This window comes from Pseudochaenichthys georgianus, chromosome 5 (genome assembly GCF_902827115.2).
Source record: "Pseudochaenichthys georgianus chromosome 5, fPseGeo1.2, whole genome shotgun sequence".
Classification (NCBI taxonomy): Eukaryota; Metazoa; Chordata; class Actinopteri; order Perciformes; family Channichthyidae; genus Pseudochaenichthys; species Pseudochaenichthys georgianus.
The window spans coordinates 6,232,376-6,254,416 of record NC_047507.1 but is presented as its reverse complement, the minus strand read 5'-3'; the positions used below and the strand labels follow the sequence as shown (position 1 = coordinate 6,254,416).

General features: G+C 41.7%; 1 protein-coding gene and 1 long non-coding RNA gene across 5 annotated transcripts in view; one reads left to right on the top strand and one right to left on the bottom strand.

Annotated features, from left to right (window-relative positions):
- Positions 1-22,041, bottom strand: part of itpr1b (inositol 1,4,5-trisphosphate receptor, type 1b) — a 144,256-nt gene that overhangs the window by 13,986 nt on the left and 108,229 nt on the right. For all 4 annotated transcript variants that reach the window (XM_034082656.1, XM_071203053.1, XM_071203055.1 and 1 more), the window contains 6 exons: positions 9,875-10,050; positions 9,228-9,392; positions 8,440-8,629; positions 7,986-8,078; positions 3,978-4,126; positions 704-869 (listed from right to left, as the gene is read on the bottom strand). In XM_034082656.1, coding sequence (XP_033938547.1) covers positions 704-869; positions 3,978-4,126; positions 7,986-8,078; positions 8,440-8,629; positions 9,228-9,392; positions 9,875-10,050 — 939 coding nt within the window. The remainder of the gene's footprint in view (positions 1-703; positions 870-3,977; positions 4,127-7,985; positions 8,079-8,439; positions 8,630-9,227; positions 9,393-9,874; positions 10,051-22,041) is intronic.
- LOC139433810 (uncharacterized) lies at positions 39-1,297 on the top strand. Its single transcript, XR_011643203.1, has 2 exons — positions 39-512; positions 762-1,297. It is a non-coding gene; the product is annotated as an uncharacterized lncRNA (long non-coding RNA).

Below are 22,041 nucleotides of genomic sequence, written 5' to 3'. Positions count from 1 at the left end.
GATCTAAAGGATGACTAACTGAAATTGGCTCACAAGGGAATGGACACCAAACCGGTCAGGTGAGGTCTGCCGTCTGTCACACCAAATCCATGTAATCCTTTTTATGCTCTTGTTTTGCTTTTGCAGCAAAACGGAATAACCCTTCGTGGTGTTGCCCAACGTGGTGTTGCCCAACTCAAAGTGATGTGAGTGGCTGTTTATTGACTGATGAGGTCAGTGTCTGTGTACAGTCTAACACGGTTAAGACCCATGATGCAACAGGAAGAAACACTCCTCCGCAGCAGTGGCACGTAGCAGCAGCACTGCCATGACGAAACATTCATTCTGGGAAGAGGAGGCGTTTCGGTGTTTATGCTACTCGGCAACAACAACCCCCATGCTTCACAGCAAACACCACGCTCACTAAAGTGTCGTCTGAGAGCGGACCCCTCCTTTGATTCGAACCTCAGCATTCACACCTGCTGCTGACACTGCACAGACACAGCTTCCCGCTCTGACTCGAATGCATCACGGTTGGTGTTTCTGCCTTATTACATTCTAAGAAGGGATTGAAGAGCGATGATTATATATGTGCTAAAGGTCGTGAGGCACTAAGTTGATGAAGGTTGTTGCTCGATGAGTAGCCAGAATACATGTAATGATAGAAAAGGTGACGGCGGTGATATTGACCGTGCAGAATAACACTTATTTGTATTTCCCTCACCGCAAATGAAACAGGTTGTCTTTAAGATTTCCTCTTTCTTCTGCTTCTCACTCCTCAGGTCGGCAAATGTGTCGATGATGACACCAAAGATGAGGTTGAGGACGATGATGATGACCATGAAGAAGAAGAGCATGTCGTAGATCACCCGGGCTGCGAAAAGAGGCTCCTGGTGGAGAGAAACAGGAGAAGATGTGTCAGAAGAACAAGATGGATGAGCTGGTGGCATTAGTCATCGTGTATCACATCGACCGTCAAGCACATTCTTTTTTAAATGTAGCAAAAAATAAATCTGACAAAAACCAGGGTTGCCAACTTTGGGTACCTGGCTGGAGTGAGATTTTGATATCATGGGTTTAATTACACATATGCGCACGAAATGACTGCTATTGTGTCAGCAGCGGGACCTTAGCATATATATAGGATATATATACAATATATACAAATACACAATATTGGACACAGACTATAAAGGGCACACAGTTTCATTCAGTAATGAAAGTCAAACACATGTTTGTTTCCACTATTTTATTGTGTGTCTGATAAGCAATTAATTGACTTATATAAATAAAAATGTACTCGATAAATTTCCATTTACATGAGGATGTGACTAGCAGTTTGAAATGATGTACTTGAATTATTATTATATATTATCATTATGTCAGGGGTCTAAAATGGTCATACAACGGTGCCGACAATATTATCGTTTATCGCAATCATTTCCGGGAAAATGTATCCAACAAAATTAATTATCGTGAGAGGCCTATACATGAAACACACACACAAACAAATCTACAGACTTACTCCAAACTGCCAAACATATTAATTAACACACTCTATTTTGGCCTAGTAGAACAATAATCAGCAGACTTTTACTTTTTTATCATTTCTACTGGATCTTAGATCTGCGCTTGCGCAATACGGGTCGGCAGTTGCGAGAGAGTATTTTTATTGGGTAATCTATGGTACACAACCCTTGACAGTGAAACGCCACGCGTGAGGTTTAGATTATTTCCCTGTCTCAATCCAAATGGAACTGTATGAAATAAAAAGGCACATTTGTCTTGTAGTAAATAAAAAGGGAGACCTGGAGCCAATCCTGCAACTTCCCCACAGGTGAAAGAGCTGACATGCTGAAAGCCCAACCCCTGCAGGGGGTCTGGGGGGATTCTCCCCCAGGAGATGTTTTGAAATACTAACATAAAATACACATTCTGGTACTCTCTTGAGAAGACAAATAAATAAATATATTACTACACGACATATTTAAAAAAATGAATGCCATTTTAGTTTTTTGTTACTTTGTTCTGAAAGCTGAACCTGCTGAGAGAGAAGAGGGAAGAGGCTGTGTGAATTACTTTACATTGTGGATAGCCCCCATTGTTCTGTGTGTCAAAATGAAAGACAGCCCACACACCTATTTCATTACGTGTTGATTTATATCAACACGTAATGTTGTATCGACGTATAGAGATGTACTACAGCAAACGTATTCTCCGTGGGGACTTCCTGCAACAACACCACGCCGTTATCTTGATTCTGATTGGCCAGAAGACATTATCAAAGATGTTCTATTGAGAAGACGATCACTACCTGACAAAAGTTTTCAAAACCGTTTCTAGTCTTCGGTATTTTTGTTTTTGGCGTGAGAATAGTTTGGGCAGCGTGAGAGCGTGAGACTGAGAGTGAAAGCGTGTGTCACACGCCATATGCGTGAGAGTTGGCAACCCTGCAAAAACAACAAATGCATATATACATATTGAATAAATGAATGTTGGAGATGGAAAGTAAAAAAGGGGGGGGATGGGCTATGCTTCATACATGGCTGGAATTCGCTAGTAAGCAGAGAAGTAGAAGTAAAGGTTTAAAAATCAAAAAGTCGCACTGGCCGTTTCCCCCATGCTATGTTTCCAAAGACAAAGCTAAGTTATTGCAATGATTCAAACGCATGAGCAGTAACATTTTGGCTTCTTTACTCTTAGGTGACTGAATAAATAAACACTAAGTTATATTACCGTACTTTTCGGACTATAAGCCGCGACTTTCCCCCCCATTTTTTTTGTACAGCTAACGGCCACTAGGGAACCTCCTAAATCTATGGATTTTACAGGTAAAATTAACCACCTTTAACTCTATGGGCTCTATGACCGGTCCGCGCCCCCCACCTTTAAGCGGCGGGAAAAGCTGGAGGCCGGAAAAGAGTGAGACAGGTCGCGCGCCAAAGTAAAAGTGGAACCGAGAGACAGAACGAGAGCAAGACAGACGGACAATTTAGCTGCTGCGGCTTATATGCAGGTGCGCTTTATAGTCCGAAAAGTACGGTAGTCATAGTGTAATATAAGTAGAAAGTAGAAATGAGGTATAAAGTGTTCTTAATCCTACCTTTGAGTTGTAAGATGTTACATTTCATTTCTAAAAGATCTGTCTTAACAAGATTAAAAAATCTACCGTACGTTTATCGAAAAACCAAAATCCATTTACATCAAATCCTGATGCTATCACCGTGGTAACACATCACAGTGAGTCATAATGCAATCTCTGCACACAGAATGAGATACCAGTACATGAGCCATCCAATCAAACACAACTGAAAACAGTACGGAGAATTCACATGAGCGTGAAGCTAGCTGAGCTTTATATAAGCATGTATGGGTCTATGGGTCAAGCTTCAGACCTGACGCATGTTGTGGGAGAGCACAAGCTCCTCTTCATCCTGGATAAGTACCATTAATGCTTTTCTTCTGCCGTGTTTGAAGTTCTGAAAGTCCCCTGCGCAACCTCATGACCTCAAGTCTTTCTCTCACAGACGGCCTCGTTAAGCTGCTGCTCTCATCCGTTGCGTATGGAATTAACCAACCATTTTATATCTGCTTATGTGGTAAACATTTTTAGGTTCAGTACTTTTTGAAGATTTAATTAAATTAAATGTACTCATTAAAACGTTTACTTTTTCATTTGTATTATCAGCGTTCTCCATCCACTTTAATTAAACTTCATTGAATGTGTGTGTGTGTGTGTGTGTGTGTGTGTGTGTGTGTGTGTGTGTGTGTGTGTGTGTGTGTGTGTGTGTTAAGGGGCTGTGCAGGCATGTGATGTGTGTGTTGCATCTCAGTGGTGAGATGTCCATGATTCCTGTAATCCAATAGATCTTAAACTACAACAAAGAGGGAGCAATTATGAAAAAAGGCTCATTTAGGAAATGTAATTATGCTGTTTTTGAAAGTCTCATCTAATCTTGGATGTGATGTTGTCCTCGTCGTGTTCCTGTGCTTTGTACCTCTTTGGATGGCTTCCTCAGGACGTCCCCAACACCTCCTCCACTCCTCAGGCCGTGACTCAGCACCGTGACAATGCACATGAGCAGCGAGTCACATGACCGCTCCTTGTCCTCGATCACCACCGCCGACGGCTGGATGGCAACAGTTGCTGTGGAGACACAACGATACTGTGAGATATCTGTCATCTTATAAAGAGAGCAGGTCTGCATGGCTATGACCAGCCAACGATGCCTTGAAACTGAATTGATAAAGGAGAGGATCCATGTATGATTGGTGGGTAGACTGAACAGAAATGCTACTCAATGTTTTGTTACTTTATAGTTATATTGACTTATGTTGTTTTTTACACCCGTGTCGAACATGCTTAAATGATTGGATTACGTTATTACCGTACTTTTCGGACTATAAAGCGCACCGTCATATGAGCCGCAGCAGCTAAATTGTCCGTCTGTCTTGCTCTCGTTCTGTCTCTCGGTTCCACTTTGGCGCGCTACCTGTCTCACTCTTTTCCGGCCTCCAGCTTTTCCCGCCGCTTAAAGGTGGCGGGCGCGGACCGGTCATAGAGCCCATAGAGTTAAGGTGGTTAATTTTACCTGTAAAATCCATAGATTTAGGAGGTTCCCTAGTGGCCGTTAGCTGTACAAAAAGAATGGGGAAAAAAGTCGCGGCTTATAATCCGAAAAGTACGGTACTAACGTTATTTCATTGTTAAAGCTGATGCAACTTTTATTCTTAATTCTTCTTCAATTTAGATATTTAACGTCATCGTGACATCACTATGTAACACTTGCGCTTATATGGGCTAGTGCTTCAACACATTGTACGTGATAGGTTAAGGTTGACCAATCACAACAGAGCTAACCAATCAGAGCAGACTGGGCTCTTGTTTCAGGCAGTATGAGAAAAAAACATGATAGCAAGTAAACATGTCTCAGTAGAAACACTACAGAAATGAACCTGCACATGTCCCTCATAGGGCCCCTTTAAAAAGGCCTGTTACTTAATTAAAGTGCCATATATAAATATAATAATATCATTATATTTACTCTGAAACACAGTTTAATCTCTTAAAACAATAAAAAACACTTAAAACCTCAAAGTAACTAACCGAAGAAGAACAATTTATTGACAAAGAAAACATTAAAGTGCATGCTCCCAGTTGAATGTAATGTGTTACTTCCCACTAAGAATCACAAAAAGATGGGAGATTTAGGGTCCGATGCAGAATCCTAACTCACTTGAACCCTCATGCCACACTATTCTCAGACTTAAGGAGGGGGGTCTCTGGGGTAATAACATGTCTGGGAATGTCTCAACGATACTCTAAAATACAAGTCACCAGACTAACATGGCCTGGTGAAGCCCAGACGAGGTCGCGCCGCTGTGAGGACTCCGCGTGGTTGGCTGATCGATGTCTAAGGTGCTGCATGTGCTCTTTGATTGGAGGCTTTCCCATCAAGGTCAGTCGGTTTGCAAATGTCCGTTGTTTGCTGTGAGAAGCTACGATACGATACGATATTACTTTATTGTCAGATCAAGTCTGAAATTTGACTTGCGTCACAGCAGCTCCGTGTCCAACATCAACAGACAAATATGCATACACAAATACATGAAACACAAACATTGAACATAGCAGCACAATCAGTGAGAGAAAAACATGCTCAAAGAGCCTTCAGCTGCATCTGATCTGGGGTCAGCTCTGTATTCACTGTGAGGACTGACTGATGCACAAAGGATGCTTCAGTCTGACTTTATTGAATCGTGGGACCCTGTATCTCCGATCAGATGGTAGCAGTTCATACTCTCTGTTCAGAACATGGTTTGGGTCGGAGATGATGTTGTTGGACCGCCTCACTAGGTTGTTATGATAGGCTGAGTCATAGAGTCTCTGACAGGTTGACCAACAATCTTTGAGCAGATCTTTAACAGGTGGAGCCGTTTTGATTTTAACGCTGCCGACAGACATTTGTACCAGGTAGTATTGCAGTACTGCAGAATGGACATGATCACAGATGTAAAGAACAACAGAAGAATCTCTCTGCTCGCGCCAAAAGACCTAAGACGGCGGAGAAAATAAATTCTTTGTTTTGTCCTTTTGCTCAGATAATCAATGTGATCCTTCCATGACAGCAGATGGTCAATAATTACACCCAGGTATTTGTATGGAACTCCCTGCTTGATCTCATCTGTATGGATGACAATGGGGACTCTATGGGAGTCAGATGGTGAGCCAAAAATGATTTCCTCAGTTTTCTTGGTGTTGATCTCAAGAGCATTGTTATCAGTCCACTCGACCACTTGATTTACAGCCTGTTGGTGCAGCTCAGGGTCGTCTGTGTTACTGAGCAGAGATATTATTGCAGTATCATCAGAGTACTTAATGAGGAATTGATTTGGTGTGTTGGTACGACAACCATCAGTGTAGAGAGTAAAGAGCACAGCTGAACTCACGCAGCCCTGGGGGGGGGGGGGGGGGCCCTACATTGGTTGTGATGGCAGATGACAGGGTTTTGTTAACCTTCACAAGTTGCTCTCTACTGGTGAGGAAAGCAGCATACCAGTAAATCAGGTATGGATTTACTTCCATTTTGGCCATTTTTGACACCAAGATGTCTGCTTGTATTGTGTTGAATGCTGATGAGAAGTCTAGGAAGAGGGCTCTTGCATAGGTGTTAGGTTTATCTAAATGTTTAGTGATGATGTGAACCAGAGTGGCCACAGCATCTTCCGTACCGCACCCTTGTGTATAGGCAAATTGGTATGGATCCAGTTTGTGTTGTGTTGTACTGATAAGGAATCGGAGCAGAATTCTTTCTAGTGATTTCATAATCACTGATGTGAGGGCTATTGGTCTGTAGTCCTTATGTTCTTTTGGGCATGGAATTTTGGGCAGCGGTTTGATGTGGGAAGTTTTCCATGACAGAGGGATGGTGTGCGTGTCAATGGAAGCCTGAAAGATGGGGTGCCACACACACACCCACCTGGCCCAGCCGCTTTCTTGGTGTTAGTGCACTGAAATGTTTTTCTGACCTCTTCGACACTGATGGTAATTGTGTCAGAGGAAGTAGGTATTATGGTTTCGAGCATTTCAGTGCACTTTGCAGAATTATCCAGTGACTCGAAACGGGTAAAGAACGTGTTTAGTTCGTTAGCAAAACAAAATTCATTTTCTGTCACAATGGGTTTAGCTGAGGGTGACATTCCTGTCATGGTTTTCATGGTGTCCCATACTTTTTTGGGGGTTTTTGGCTTTAAAAGCATTTTCCAAAAGCTCTCTGTGTGCCAGTTTTGATTCCCTCAATTTGACTTTCAGTTCTTGCTCTGTCTGTTTAAGTGCTCCATAGTCTTTTTTTTTTTTAAAGCTATTTTCCTGGTATTTATAACGGTTTTAATGGCCTTGGTCACATAAGATTTATTATTTGGATAGATTTGTATTTCTATGCTATGTGCGCCTTCACTGAGTGCACCCATCGACCAGCTCGTACCTGACGGCAATTAATCCCTGACCTCTGACCCCAGGCCCCTACACCAGTCTAAAGCCCTGGCGTTTCACCCCGGCTCCCTGAAAGCCCCCAGTTGGTGCAACCGGGTTAAATCCCATGTGACCGCCCGGATCTCCTGAGTCTGCGAACACACACACACACACACACACACACACACACACACACACACACACACACACACACACACACACACACACACACACACACACACACACACACACACACACACACACACACACACACACACACACACACACACACACACACACACACACACACACACACACACACACACACACACACACACACACACACACACACACACACACACACACACACACACACACACACACACACACACACACACACACACACACACACACACACACACACACACACACACACACACACACACACACACACACACACACACACACACACACACACACACACACACACACACACACACACACACACACACACACACACCATTTATTACCCTACCTTGCCTCACAGCCTCTGTCGAACAGTTCTCCCCATTCTCTTTCCGGCAGACTCCACCAGAGAAGAACTCTCCCACCATACTGGCTCCATGCTCTATAGAAATAAAACAATTAAAATCTAATTAAATAAAAAAGATACAATAATAATAATACATATAATTTATACAGCACATTCATAAAAAAACATAAAACACAACTAAATATTTTTTTTTAAATTTGAATATAGACAGATTGTTGCAGTCACGGATGTGTTTGGGAAGAGATATCCAGAAAGAGTCATAAACATCTACATGTGTGTGCGTGTGTGTGTGTGTGTGTGTGTGTGTGTGTGTGTGTGTGTTTGCTGCAGAGAAACATTCCTTGTTTCTTCTCTCGACTGTCCCCGGGGTCAGTGAAGGGCGAGGTATTTCTGTTCGTCCCGGTTAGGGAGTGAGAAGTATCAACCTGTTTCGTACCTAGTGTTTTGTTGGGTATCCTGTCGACATTCAGAATGAAGTCGTCTTTGAAGAAGATGTAGCCCACGATGGAGAAGAGGTAGACGAGGATCAGAGCCAGCACGGCAGTCAGGAGAATGGAGCGGCCATTGCGGGTCACACTCTTTATGACGTTCAGCAAGGTCTCCTCTCGGTACACCAGATCAAAGAGCTGGACAAAGAGAGGATTTAGAGATGGATTACAATATGTTCAAATGTGGACTAAGAATGACATTTTTCTGGTTTTTGGTTATACATTTGGTAAACACCCAACACCCACCACCAGAATGCAACGCAATGCAGTTAGCATCCAACCGGAAGTACAAGAAATGCAGTTAAATGTACAGATATGACTGTCATATCTGTACATTTACACATAACGAAAATATATACAATATTAACAGTAATATTAGGCATGAACTATGTCAAAAGTAGTCTTATATAAAAAACACTATGAAGGTAGTGGAAAGTTTAATATAGACACACACATAAATATCACAGACTAGTTTTAAGTATTGACACTTTCATAAATAATATGAATGAAATATAAGTATGCGCCCAGTGTACAAAGTTTATAAATAAAAACAAAAATGTATAATGTAAATAAAAATATGATCAATGTGCAAAGTCAGTCTCATGGTTAAATGATGTTGGTAGAGAAAAGAGACAAAATTAAAACCTAGGGCCTATATGTCCAAGTGTGTGCATGTGTGTGCATGTGTGTGTTCATGTGTGTGTGCATGTGTGTGTTCATGTGTGTGTGCATGTACCAGCAGGCTGTAAAAGAAGACGTGAACGAAGACCCCCAGGCTGCAGATGATCAGGTAGAGCAGGTGGTACAGGAACTCCACATCCATGACCATGGCCAGGTAGCCCCGTGTGAAGGTTCCCCGGTTCCCCACGAAGCTCGTCAGGAAGATTATCTTGTTACACAACTGAAGAACAATGGAGAGGGGATGTTTTTCATTGATAGTGGATGTGGTTAAGTGGTACAGAACGTCTCAGGCTTATGCATCTATGCTCAACAGGGCCATCTCTATTAGCATCTGTAATGCTACCGCAAGTTAAAGGGGCCCTATTATGCTGATTTATACGTTCCTATTTGTATTTTGTGCCTCTACTGTGTCATGCTTTGATGTTTAAAACCATTTACATGCACAAAAACCTATACTACAAGAAAGGGAAAACCCCCAAAATGAGGGCCTCTTTAAAGAAGTGTGAAACGTGACATCTTGATGTTGCTCTACACTCCTGGTAGTCGCCGTGTTAAACGTGTTTAATGTGTATTCAATGTTTGGTATGTGACTGCGCAGTTTGCCAATTCCAGTCATCCATCTGCTATGCAATAAAGCATGTCAAAAATAAATGTGATACTGCACGTGAGGTCTATGATCCTCATAGCAGGGAACACACTTACATTGAAGCCCCCCAGCAGCAGCAGCGTGGGCTCCAGGCCGACAGAGAAGATGAGGCGCAGGATGGTGGAGGCGATGAGCGCCCGGATACCGTGAGGCTGAGGAAACACGATGACGATGGCCAGAGAAACCAGCATGGCCATCCACAGCAGGGCAGAGAGGTGGGGCTCCAGGGTCCCTGAGGAGGAAGGAGGTTTCGGTTCAGTTATGAAGTTGCCTATTTTGGGTGAAATTAGGGAATAGTTCTCTTTTAAAGGAAAGGAAAATTAAGCTCGTAATCAACTGCACAACACACATAAATATGGCTTAAAGCATTAGAGAAACTAAAGTTAATACCTTGAGGTTGTTTTCCTCTGTCAACCCATGGAGTTGAAGTTTAAATTCATGAAATTGTCATAATTAGTATATTCATTTTGAAGTTAAGGCCAAAATTGTTTTGTGTGGCCTTGTCAAAATTCTAATCAGTTTGTTGTTTTTTCCAAATTTGAAGAAATTCCCTTAAGGCGTTTTGGGAGATACGGCTCTCCAGAGAATCAAATGGACAATCCAAAAACAGACGCATAAGAAACAACACGCAAAACGTCTGAAAAAAGGGTTTATCCATAGATTTTATTTTAAATACTGAACGCTTTTTTCTGTAATATTCTTTAGCTTCAATACAATTATGCTAATGTTCTTTTTTTAGGTTACCACAACACTTGTCTCATTACATTACATCATGTATGGAAGCAAACAAGAGACAGAAGTATTTGAATTTTATTGGACACCGAATTTATAGCATTGAAAATAATTACTTTGAAAATCATGTATCTGAATGTTTTTGCTCTGAATTTACCTATGTGAAATAAAAATGTAAAAATTAAAGTGAAAAAAATTCGAATGTTCAAATTCAGATCCCAAAAATTCAAGTGAAAAAAATTCGACGTGAAAAGATTCGGTGTATAAAATTCGATGTCCAAAATTCGATGTCCAAAATTGCGATGCAGCATCATCCGGGCTACTCAGACAGGATAAGCAATCGAGCCCTAATGCAATCAATCCGACTTCTGGCCTATCAGAGCACGGCTTTGTCAGTCATGTGATCACAACAACCCGGGAGAAAAATTACGGCGAACAGTGGAGCTCGGGTAAGTAGTCAGTTTGTGCTCTTTATTTTACAAGCAGTGAGGGCTCGACAGCATTTGTATCTTACATTAGCTAGCTACATGAGTGAAGTAGCCTTGTGCCTTGCTGTTAGCAAGCTCCGTAGTTATCAGTGACCATTGCATGTATAAAACACATGTGTAATGTGTATCTGTAAAGCGCTTTGAGCATCTGGAAAAGCGCTATAATAAATGTAAGGAATTATTATTATTATTAATTGAAGTGAATCACAACGTTACTGTGTCCTTTTGTGTGTGTGTGTGGGGGGGGGGTTTGCAAAGTAACGTAACGATCACTTCGGTTAGATAAGTCAAGTAGACCATGCTACACTATACGAAATACTCTTACAAAAGCCCTGCATTTAAACATGTTAATGTTACTTTAGTAAAAGTATGCTAGTATAATTAGGAAAGTGTTGTTAAAGTATTTAAAGTAGACACAAGTTATACTATTATATTATATAATTTGTTTTATTGTTATTACCGATGCAAGAGTTGACTTAGCTCATTTTGAACTAATGATTACTTTCATAAATGGTTTAATGTGCTGACTATTTTCTACATTAATAGATGAAGGTCTGGTTTGTTCAAACCCTCAAAATAGTAGGACATGCTGTCATAATTACCCAGAGTCCGAAGTGACACCTTTACAATGTTAAAGCTGTTAGATAAATGTAGTGATGTAAAAACTAAAATATTCAAGATCGTGTAGTGGAAAAGAGATAATGTTTTAAAAACATGTTACTAAAACAAAATCTCTTGTTTTGGACTGACAGTAATGATTCAAGAAATAGTAGATCAATAAATGCACACATCAATCTGTTGTGGATGGAACACAACAAATGGTGCTCTTACCTGTGATGCCTCCTCCAAACATTATAACCAGACTGTTTCATTCAAACTATAAGTAACTTCTATCTACTTGACTTTAGACAAACAATTCAAAAGACAAAATCAACACAATTTATTGAAAGACCAATCTTTATGTTACAGTGCCTCTCCTTTTGTTTGTATTATTAAACCCTGTCAATCTAAAAAAACTGAGCAACTCAACAGTTAACTTTATATTTCTTATTGTCCATATTTGTTCCCCTCTCATATTCACAGGATGGATGATTAGAGACTTTGGGGGAGACCTCAGCTTTATGAACGTCCTGTCTGTCCTGGTTTGGCCAGAGAGGGCTGAGGGTCTTTCCCTGCGAGGAGGACCAGGCCTGAGGGAGGAGGACCAGGCCTGGGGGAGGAGGACCAGGCCTGGGGGAGGAGGACCAGGCCTGGGGGAGGAGGACCAGGCCTGGGGGAGGAGGACCAGGCCTGGGGGAGGAGGACCAGGCCTGATGGAGGAGGACCAGGCCTGATGGAGGAGGACCAGGCCTGAGGGAGGAGGACCAGGCCTGGGGGAGGAGGACCAGGCCTGAGGGAGGAGGACCAGGCCTGAGGGAGGAGGACCTGCACCAGCTGCACCTACAGAACTTAGCCCATGCTGGGCATAGCTGTTTACCACCTGAGGCCTGTACTACGAAGCAGGATTTTCTCTTAGCCGGCTAACTTCAGGGAAAACTCTGGGTTTCCGGTCCTACGACGCTGGTTCTCTTTTTAGCAGGCTAGATCTCCATGGTAACTTATGCTGAACGGCTAACCTGCCCCGGAGCAGGTTAGGTTGCAGGCTAAGAGATCAACTCAGTGAAAGCACTGCCTGCTGACCAATCAGAGCTCAGTGTGCAGAGTTTAAAGCGATCAAGTCATATTACAGGAGAAAGGAAATACAGAAAAACTGCCGGTGCAGGAAAAACGGCCGGCAAAAATCGCCGACTGTGTGAGCGTGAACATTAATAGAATATCACCTCCATCTTCAGAGCAATCTGACTTTTAGAACATTAGCGTTAAGAGAGCTTAATTAAATATCTGCCACAACATAAGTAACCGGATCAGAGTAACATTATGTACAGTCCACGGCATATCACTTCATAATGTATCATATATTTCCTTATCTGAATCAGCTGAGCCGTATCTGGCCGTGCAACACTCACAGTGTCACATACTGTATGCAGAAGTATTATTTTAAGCAACACATTAAGTTGACGAAACACTCGAGTCAAATGTAATTGAAGTCAGATCGTGTCTTTGACGGGGCAGTGATATCATAAACCTGTTAATGTACGCATTCAAACACTTGTTCTGTTACCAGCTGTGTTCACCTTGCAGGTGCAGCTCTGTGGCTTTTATCCTGGATCAAGTGTTTAAGTCATGGATGTTTAAAGTTTAACTTCTTAGTTGACTTTTCATTCAGGAAGTATGACGCTACGCTGTCAGTACGCTTCTCCATGTTTGTGATTGGTCGAATGCTCCAGATACCACCCCTTTCATGTGAACGCGCACCTAACTAGATAGGACACGGCTGGCTTGAGCGATCCACTTGATAACCCGCGTCGTAGTACAGTTTAGCGAGAGCGCGTATGTTTTGGATTAGGCCAACCGGCTAACTCAAACATATCCAGGTTAGGTTGAACCAGCTTCGTAGTACAGGCCCCTGCACAGGCCTGTCACTTTATTTGACAAAAATGTGTTTACTTAATCAATTAACAGATTAACATTTAGTGTAACTTATGTATATTATTTCATTTTTATTTAAAAAAAATTGTGATGGTTCATGCTTGATAACTTTTAGTTCACATTTCAATAAATTGTATTTGCATTCCTTTTGTCCGTTATTCTTACTGAAAATGTTAAGTTACACATTCACATCTGACTGAAGATTGGCACCATTTATTTGGATATATCCAGTCTCTGATAATGTTACGTTGTTATGAGAGTGCTCCGTTTGATTCTGAAATTGTATATATTTATATAAATATATACATAGGCTATATATGTGTGTGTGACGAATAGTCCACCAGGAACCAACACAACAAACACGGCCGAGTTCAAGTAGTGTTCTCCTCATGAGCTGAGCCGCTGTAGCGTCACGGAGCCAATGGAGCTAACGGAGATAGCAGTGAGACAGAGGAGCTAGGAGCAGCAGTCCCGTTGTCATGAAGGGGGAATCTAACTATATACAGAATATGTTTTTGTGGATCCAGGCTAGAAACATGTTCATTTTCTGATGTTAAGTTGGACATTTTAACATAGGGTCTACGGGAATTGCTCCCATCGGCATCCATCGCCTACAGTTTGCAGCATTGGGCTTCACCGCACTCTGTCCCCCAGAAGTCGGTTTGATTGCATTCGGGCTCGATTGCTTATCCTGTCTGAGTAGCCCGGATGATGCTGCATCGCTATTTTTGACATCGAATTTTATACACCGAATTTTTTGACATCGAATTTTAAACACCGAAATATTTGACGTCGAATTTTTGGGATCTGAATTTGAATTTTTTTATTTCACATAGGTAAATTCGGAGCAAAAAAAATTCAGATACATGATTTTCAAAGTAATTATTTTCAATGCTATAAATTCGGTGTCTGATAACATTCAAATACTTCTGTCTCTTGTTTGCTTCCATAATCATGCCATAAAAGTAAAACGACCAAACAGTAGCAGACTTATCCACTGTGAATATTGATTAATTGGACGGAGACTAAGAAATCCCATTAGAGTCGCTTATGAAAACAATTGTTTTGGAGTAATATTATATAAGTAGAGCCTCTCTCTGTTTGTGTATATGTTGGATTTTACACAACAGTTAGGTGTTCATCTAAATCTATTATTTCATCTTCATGAGCACACCAGGCACTAACTCAATGCCCATCTAAATCCTATTTTTAAATATTAAAGTGCATTTATCTGTTGTTTTCTTTCCACTGAGGCTCTTAAACAGCACTCAGAGAGTCTCCCTACATCCCCTCCCTGCTGAGGCCTCCTTCTTCACGCCTCTCTGTGTACAGATCACATGACAGGTACTTGTTACATAACCCCCGGTTGGCTAAAAATACACTTGGCTGGAGCTGAAATCACCGTGGATGGTCCCGGGCGCCGCATCGTAACGCGCTGCCTGGGCGCCTGGACTTGGCAGCGAACCCAGACGCAGCAGTTTGGATGTCACACACCTACAGACTCAGACCATTAATCTCTCTCGCACGCTTACTCTGCAGCCAGGCGGAGATAGAGAGACTGACCTTTACACTAAAGCACTTACTGTACACTTCACCGAATCTAAATACAGCCTGACGTTTGCTACGTGATGAACACTGAGATTCTACTTTACATGTGTGAGCGCCTGGGACAGGGTGGAGGCTCTGGCACTTCACCAACTTCTGATCAAGGAATACCCGACTCCACACAAACACCCAGCTGACTTAAACCACAGCACTACCCTATAGAAAGGACAGAAGTTATTCAAGGGGCTTTTTTCTAGGGCTTCAGCACGTCCAACCTCCACACTCCTAACCACAGTTTATCTTCAAACAAACCACCTCGAGGAAACATCCACTGGCAGCATGTGAGTGCAGCTGATACAACAATGTTTAAGGGGACTTTCAGTGTTAATAAATCTCCGTAATAAATAGATAGTTTGAAAGCTTTGAAGTGCGGTTGTAAGACGTACTTACCCACAGTCACAATCAAACAGATAATGACCCTTATCTAAAAAAACATTCTTGTCATTAAAGAAAATATGTAAAGTAAGTATAAAAGGACACTTTCACTGCAACAAAACTGTCACCCTTCTTTAATAAGTAAATTGGAGGGACACTTTGAAGATTGTGGGTATTGTCCACAGTACATGTATAATACCAATGTATACTTGTAAAAGCGCCTCGATGACCTCGAGGCGTGAAGATGGACGGTGTGGCGCAGTGCGCTGTGCAATGATCATCAGATCAAGGGGTGAAACCCGCCGCTGCTGCGTCTGTAAAGCCGGTGGGTCCTTGGGCAAGACCCTTCACCTGAACTTGCTCCTGTGGGTATTGTCCACAGTTTCTGACCATTGCATGTATGATGTGCAATGTGTGTATATGTAAAGCGCTTTGAGTCATTGATAATGCGCTATAATAAATGTAAGGAATTATTATTATGAATTATTATTGTAAATGATCATTTATGTAGATGGTGGTCCGCCTGCCAACATTTAGGAGAGACAGGAAGTGGTTACCTCAATGGGGGTTAAGCAATGTACTTCTCTGGATGGGGGTATCAGCAATCCGCAATATTTAGAATACAAAAATAATAATACAAAACATATAAATAAATAATTATTTTAGTTCGCAGAACACAGGATTATTTTGTCCATCACTGTCTCAAATGGTCCGAGTGTGCGTATAGTGGAACGTTGTTTTAAAGGCTTAGTAAGCATTCAACCAATGTCACCCACAATAACACAAATGAACTAACTAATTGAGACAGCTTTAGAGCAGAAAATCCTGTCTTCTGCAAGGTTCAACTTCTGTATTGCCCGAAGGAGACGGATTGCTTTGAAGGTAGAATAGATAACATACATTAATCTGAGAGGTTGGAAAGGGCTACCTGACAGCAAGGTGAAGGCGTGAACACATTCCAAATACAGAAAACACAATGACATGGTTCTTTTAAGTGGGCTTTTCTTTTATGAAGCTAGAATATATTTTGCTGCCGCCTCTGTCCACAGCGGCTCTGCTCCCGTGTCAGTACTAGGGTTGCCAGAAACTGACCATGATCAAAATCGATTATTCGGCAGCCTTGGCGAATAATAATCGATTATTCGATTATTAGCATATATATATTTATATATATTTTGTTTTTTTTTGGTTTGGTTTGGTTTTGGTCCCTAAGCCATAAAAAATAATATTCGATTATGGAGACTGTAGCGAATATTCGAATAATCGCTGGCATCCCTAGTCAGTACTCCTCCGTTTCTCCAAATTGGATGAAACTGCCAAGGATACAAAGACTATGGATAATAATCCCATCAACCCCACTTAAAAGCATCCACACTATCCCTTTAACCTACAAACAATGTACAACCTGGAGTTGGTCACGTTTTTTGTTTCTTTTTCTAAGACTCCAGCACATCCGACCACTACTTGGAAAAGCTCCCAACCACAGTTTACCTTCAAACAAACCACGTAGAGGAAACATCCACTGACGGACATGAGAAGGAGGCGTGCAGCTGATACAACAATCAGGGGATTTCCTGGAGTTTAACTTCCCCATACAATCTACACGCATACCTTTAAAAGCTATTACACTGTCTTAATTAAGTCCAAATTAAGTTAGCTGGAGGAGTCTGGATCTAACATGGTTTACAGACAGGTGGCTTGAATATTAACAGGAAGCGCATGTGAATTGGGGACGCAGTGTGAACGTGTGTGCGTGCATGCGTGTAGACATTGAATATTCACCATTGAGCAACTTAACAGTGGCTGAGTTTTCTTTTTACACGACTTCAGTGTCCTGGAATGAACTGTTAAGCTCCCAGAAGACCTTTGACACTTCAAACCCCATGAAGTTGCCGGAGCTATGCTAACAATCTCGGTTATTATTTTTCTCCCTCTCTTCTACACCGCTGTGAGGACGTTCAAACAAAAGGGACCTCGCCGTTTGACCCCACATAGAACAATTGAAAGTGTATGCGGATCACAATGTGTGTCTTCTTTCTGCTACTCCGCACTGGAACAATGCGGGCCTTATTGGCTGCGGCTTTTCACATCCCCACAAATACTGCCCTCAAGGAGAACTAAGAAAAACAACTGAAAGGATTAAGAGAAAGCAAAACAAACGGAAAGCTGAAACTGCATGTGAAAACATGCTCCGGTTGTCACAAAAAGCATTCTGTTGTTGGTTTCACGTAGACCAGGGGTCTGCAACCTCTTTGACCAAAAGAGCCATTTTGCCCCCTTTTCCAACATTTATTTTTGTCTGGAGCCGTAAAACATATTTGATAGCTTGATAGCTTCTAAAGTTGTATATAATTTGTTATATCATAGACAAAAACTACAGCTTTTTTGTATTTATTATTTATTACATTATAGAAAACTGTTTACCTCTAATAATAAACTAATATAAGGAGAATACAAAAAAATACACAGGCATACTTTAAAATAAATTAAACACAGCACTTGGAGAGTCCTCTGCACATTTGAAGAAATAAATACAATTAAAATTGACCCACTTAAATAAAACATAACTGCACCCTAAAAAGAGTTAAGGTAGGGTAGGTAAGGATGGAGAAACCAGCTCGAGTGCGCTGGAATTTGAAAAGTACACACAACCGAAAAAATCTGCCCCTTCCTTCAGACTTCCTCACAGAGCCCCTCCTTCAACACGAACGCGCACATGACCAACGAGGGCACGAGATAAGTTTGTGCCCAGATGGAAGGCTGACAGGCAGGTAGGCCATCCAGTTATTTTAGCCGGGCCGGCTCAGACGATTGGTCGTGCTTTTTACAGCGCCACGGCTTCCACAGATGACGTTTTTTTTATGTATTTATTTTCAAAGCATTTAATGTATTCATTGCTATCGGGATGTTAAGAACATTCCATGGAATATAACAAAGAGTGTTTCTGAAGTGAATTACCTACCCTGAATTATGACTGAAGATCGTCAGCTGTCTTCCTCTTCCGTGTTTCGCCTTGATACGTAAAGGCTGCAGCACCTTTGATAGCCAGCATCGTTTGCTGTGAAAGAATATATAATATAATCCTGTGTTCCTCCGATACTTTTATTTTCTTTGGTTTATCCATAGTTTGCTCATAGGGTCAGGTTATTCGTCTGCAAGAAAAGGCGCTGGCGCGGGACCGTAGCAGGATATGTGACGCATATTTTAGTTGACCTAATTAAACCGTTTTATTTATGTTTCACATATCCCTCAAAATACAAGATACGAAACATTTTCAACCATGCAGACAATTTGAATAGTCCTACAAATACTTATTTGTGTCTAAGCTCCCAGAGCAGAGGGCTTAAAGAGCCGCGGGTTGCAGACCCCTGACTTAGACGTATGCCTTTGAATTCATATTATTTCTCTAAAGTCCCATCTTGTGACCCAACACCAGAGGATTTTCCCAAATCAAATCTGGACAGTTTGGCCACCTGACACAGCCTGACTGATCAGGGGTTAATATGGGTTTGGGTGAAAAGGTCAAATATGTTGATCCCAGAAAGAAACTCAATTACCTTGTTTTTTAGGTTTTGGAATTCTTGGAAAAATTAGCTTATTTTAAATGAATTATATATCGTTTGCTTTCTAATGACAAAACTCTGACTTGGAGAGTTGTTTTGTATGTAATGTATACATTTATCAAAATATATTTAAGACGGCAATGTCATTTGAATTCTCCAGGGTCAGATATTTTTTATTATTATGATGAAAACCACGATTCATTGATATTTTATAGCTGACCAGAGATGATAATTTTAACACATTGTTACCATAATGAAAGTGACAGAAGGATAGGACGATGAGATACTGAAGTAATGCGGCTTAAATTAGATTTTAAATATGTATCATGTTTTTACAAAAGGACGTTTCGCAAATGTTTGTTTTGTGTTTTTTCTTGTGTGTGTCTTGAACAAGTCTGGGGTGCAAGTCTTTTAATCAGATAACAACATGTTTAACAAATGTATTCTGGCCATTTCAATCCGGTCGGAGATGCAATTTCTCAACTCCAACTCCATCCTTGCTTCTCAAGTGGCTAATCGAAATGTAAACAATGTTTTCTCCGGGAAATGTTTATCTGGATATCCGCTGGACAGAAAATTAACTCCGTCAGTCCGATAGTCGATGGGTTGAGAGATGATGATTACACTGACCTTTCCTTTCCCTGCTGCAATGCAACAGGCAGAACATTCAGATCCATAGAGGACGTTTGAATTCAAGCAGGCACTGTTGTGGCTTTCGTAAGAGTAAAGCTAATTGAATCTTATCATGTAGGGGTCCCTTTTAGTGGTATTCTCCACGGTGAGAAGCATGGTGTGCCATCTCCTGCTAGCTCTTCTGATAGTATGGGGAAAAGGACACGACCTGGAACAGTGTGAGCATGACACCAGACATCTGTAACAAAGGTCAAGTATCCAATAACAGTTCAGATCCTTACAGCCAAGACAAATCCATCTCGGTCCTTTGTGATGGCACCGCAGGTCGAGATTAAAATCTTCCGTTAAGATTACATTCTCTTCACACCTCCACACGTCGGGAGGTGTGAGGCTACACCCAAACCACAAGCACGAGTGCACACAGTGCTCTGTACACAATGACAATGAATAATGCATCTTCGGTCTGTCGTTCTGATCACATGCCAACTGCTATAAATACATGGACTGAATGAAAACATGTTTGGATGCTATTGCTCAAGTCACATCAGGAGGTATGCAAGGAAACACGTGTAACATCCTCGTGACTGCACTCCATCTTCTGCGGAGAGCTCTCAGATTGAAACAGTTCATGATTATTTTGGAGAGAGATCTGAAGTCATGGTTGCAGAAAACATCTCCTACAATGAGTGCTTCAGAGATTTAGCAAGGCATGCCTTTAACATTGCTTGATTTAAGATGGACAATAACCAGAGATAGTTTATTTTAGTCTCCAAATGATTTCACCCGGCACCTTCATTAGTTGCCGAACAGCGGCTAACCACAACTGGCTGCAGAGGTCTGGTAAGCTCGACGTGTTCTCTAACTAGTACCTTTTCAAATAAATCGCAATCAGCTGTAACGGTGTCTGCGTCTCACCTCTGAGACATGCTTGAGTCCAACATTTCTCAGGTCTTCATGTTGGTCTTCAAAGACAGTGTTACCATTCATTGCATTACTTACAGACACAGAAGAGAAAGGTGTTGCCGTCTTCACACCAGGAAGTCACTGTTGAAAGGCTGTGTCTGCCAGTTGGCTTCAGAAACTATTTATAATCCTTTAATACCAATAAAACTTTATACGGCCTTACCTAGAAGGCGTAAACATCCAATTCCCTTTATCTTTCATCTTCGCCGCACAGGATTCCGGTGACGCACAATATGTATTAGGCCTCCTGACACACCCCTGTCTTTGCCAGTTATTGTTTATGCCACACACACATTTCCGGAGCTGTTAAAGTCGCACTTATCGTGGAAACCGCATTGCACGTAAACAGAAGATCTCATTAACCTTTTGTTCACCGGTAATAAAGGGCTATTATAGTGTTTATCCTCAATACACCAAACAGATCATTGCAGCATTACCCATAATCCCCTCTGTTTCAGCCCTGTTTCCAAAGTGCTGATTCTCTGTCTGTTACTTTAGATGAAAACAAGGAGCCCCTCCCCACGCCCCTCTGAGAGACATTTGGTTACAAAGAACTCAACGGTGCTCTAGGAGGAGATTCAGGTGATAAGGGGGGGGGGGGGGGGGGTTACCTTGGTTGCTGATTGGCTAATGGTTACTCAAGACAACACATCGTTATGACATCATAAAGTGGCCAAAATCTGATCAGCTCATTTTCAGACAGGTTTTCATAGAAATGGATCAAAAAGAGAGAGAATCTTTGTTCCTGAAACTTTCAGAGTCTCTTTCCACAGAGGGGACACATGTTGATGTAGAAGAGACATGAATAAGAGGGGACACATGCTGATGTAGAAGAGACATGGAGAAGAGGGGACACATGTTGATGTAGAAGAGACATGAAGAAGAGGGGACACATGTTGATGTAGAAGAGACATGAAGAAGAGGGGACACATGTTGATGTAGAAGAGACATGGAGAAGAGAGGACACATGGTGATGTAGAAGAGACATGAAGAAGAGGGGACACATGTTGATGTAGAAGAGACATGAAGAAGAGGGGACACATGTTGATGTAGAAGAGACATGAAGAAGAGGGGACACATGTTGATGTAGAAGAGACATGAAGAAGAGGGGACACATGTTGATGTAGAAGAGACATGAAGAAGAGGGGACACGTGTTGATGTAGAAGAGACATGAAGAAGAGGGGACACATGTTGATGTAGAAGAGACATGAAGAAGAGGGGACACATGTTGATGTAGAAGAGACATGAAGAAGAGGGGACACATGTTGATGTAGAAGAGACATGAAGAAGAGGGGACACATGTTGATGTAGAAGAGACATGAAGAAGAGGGGAC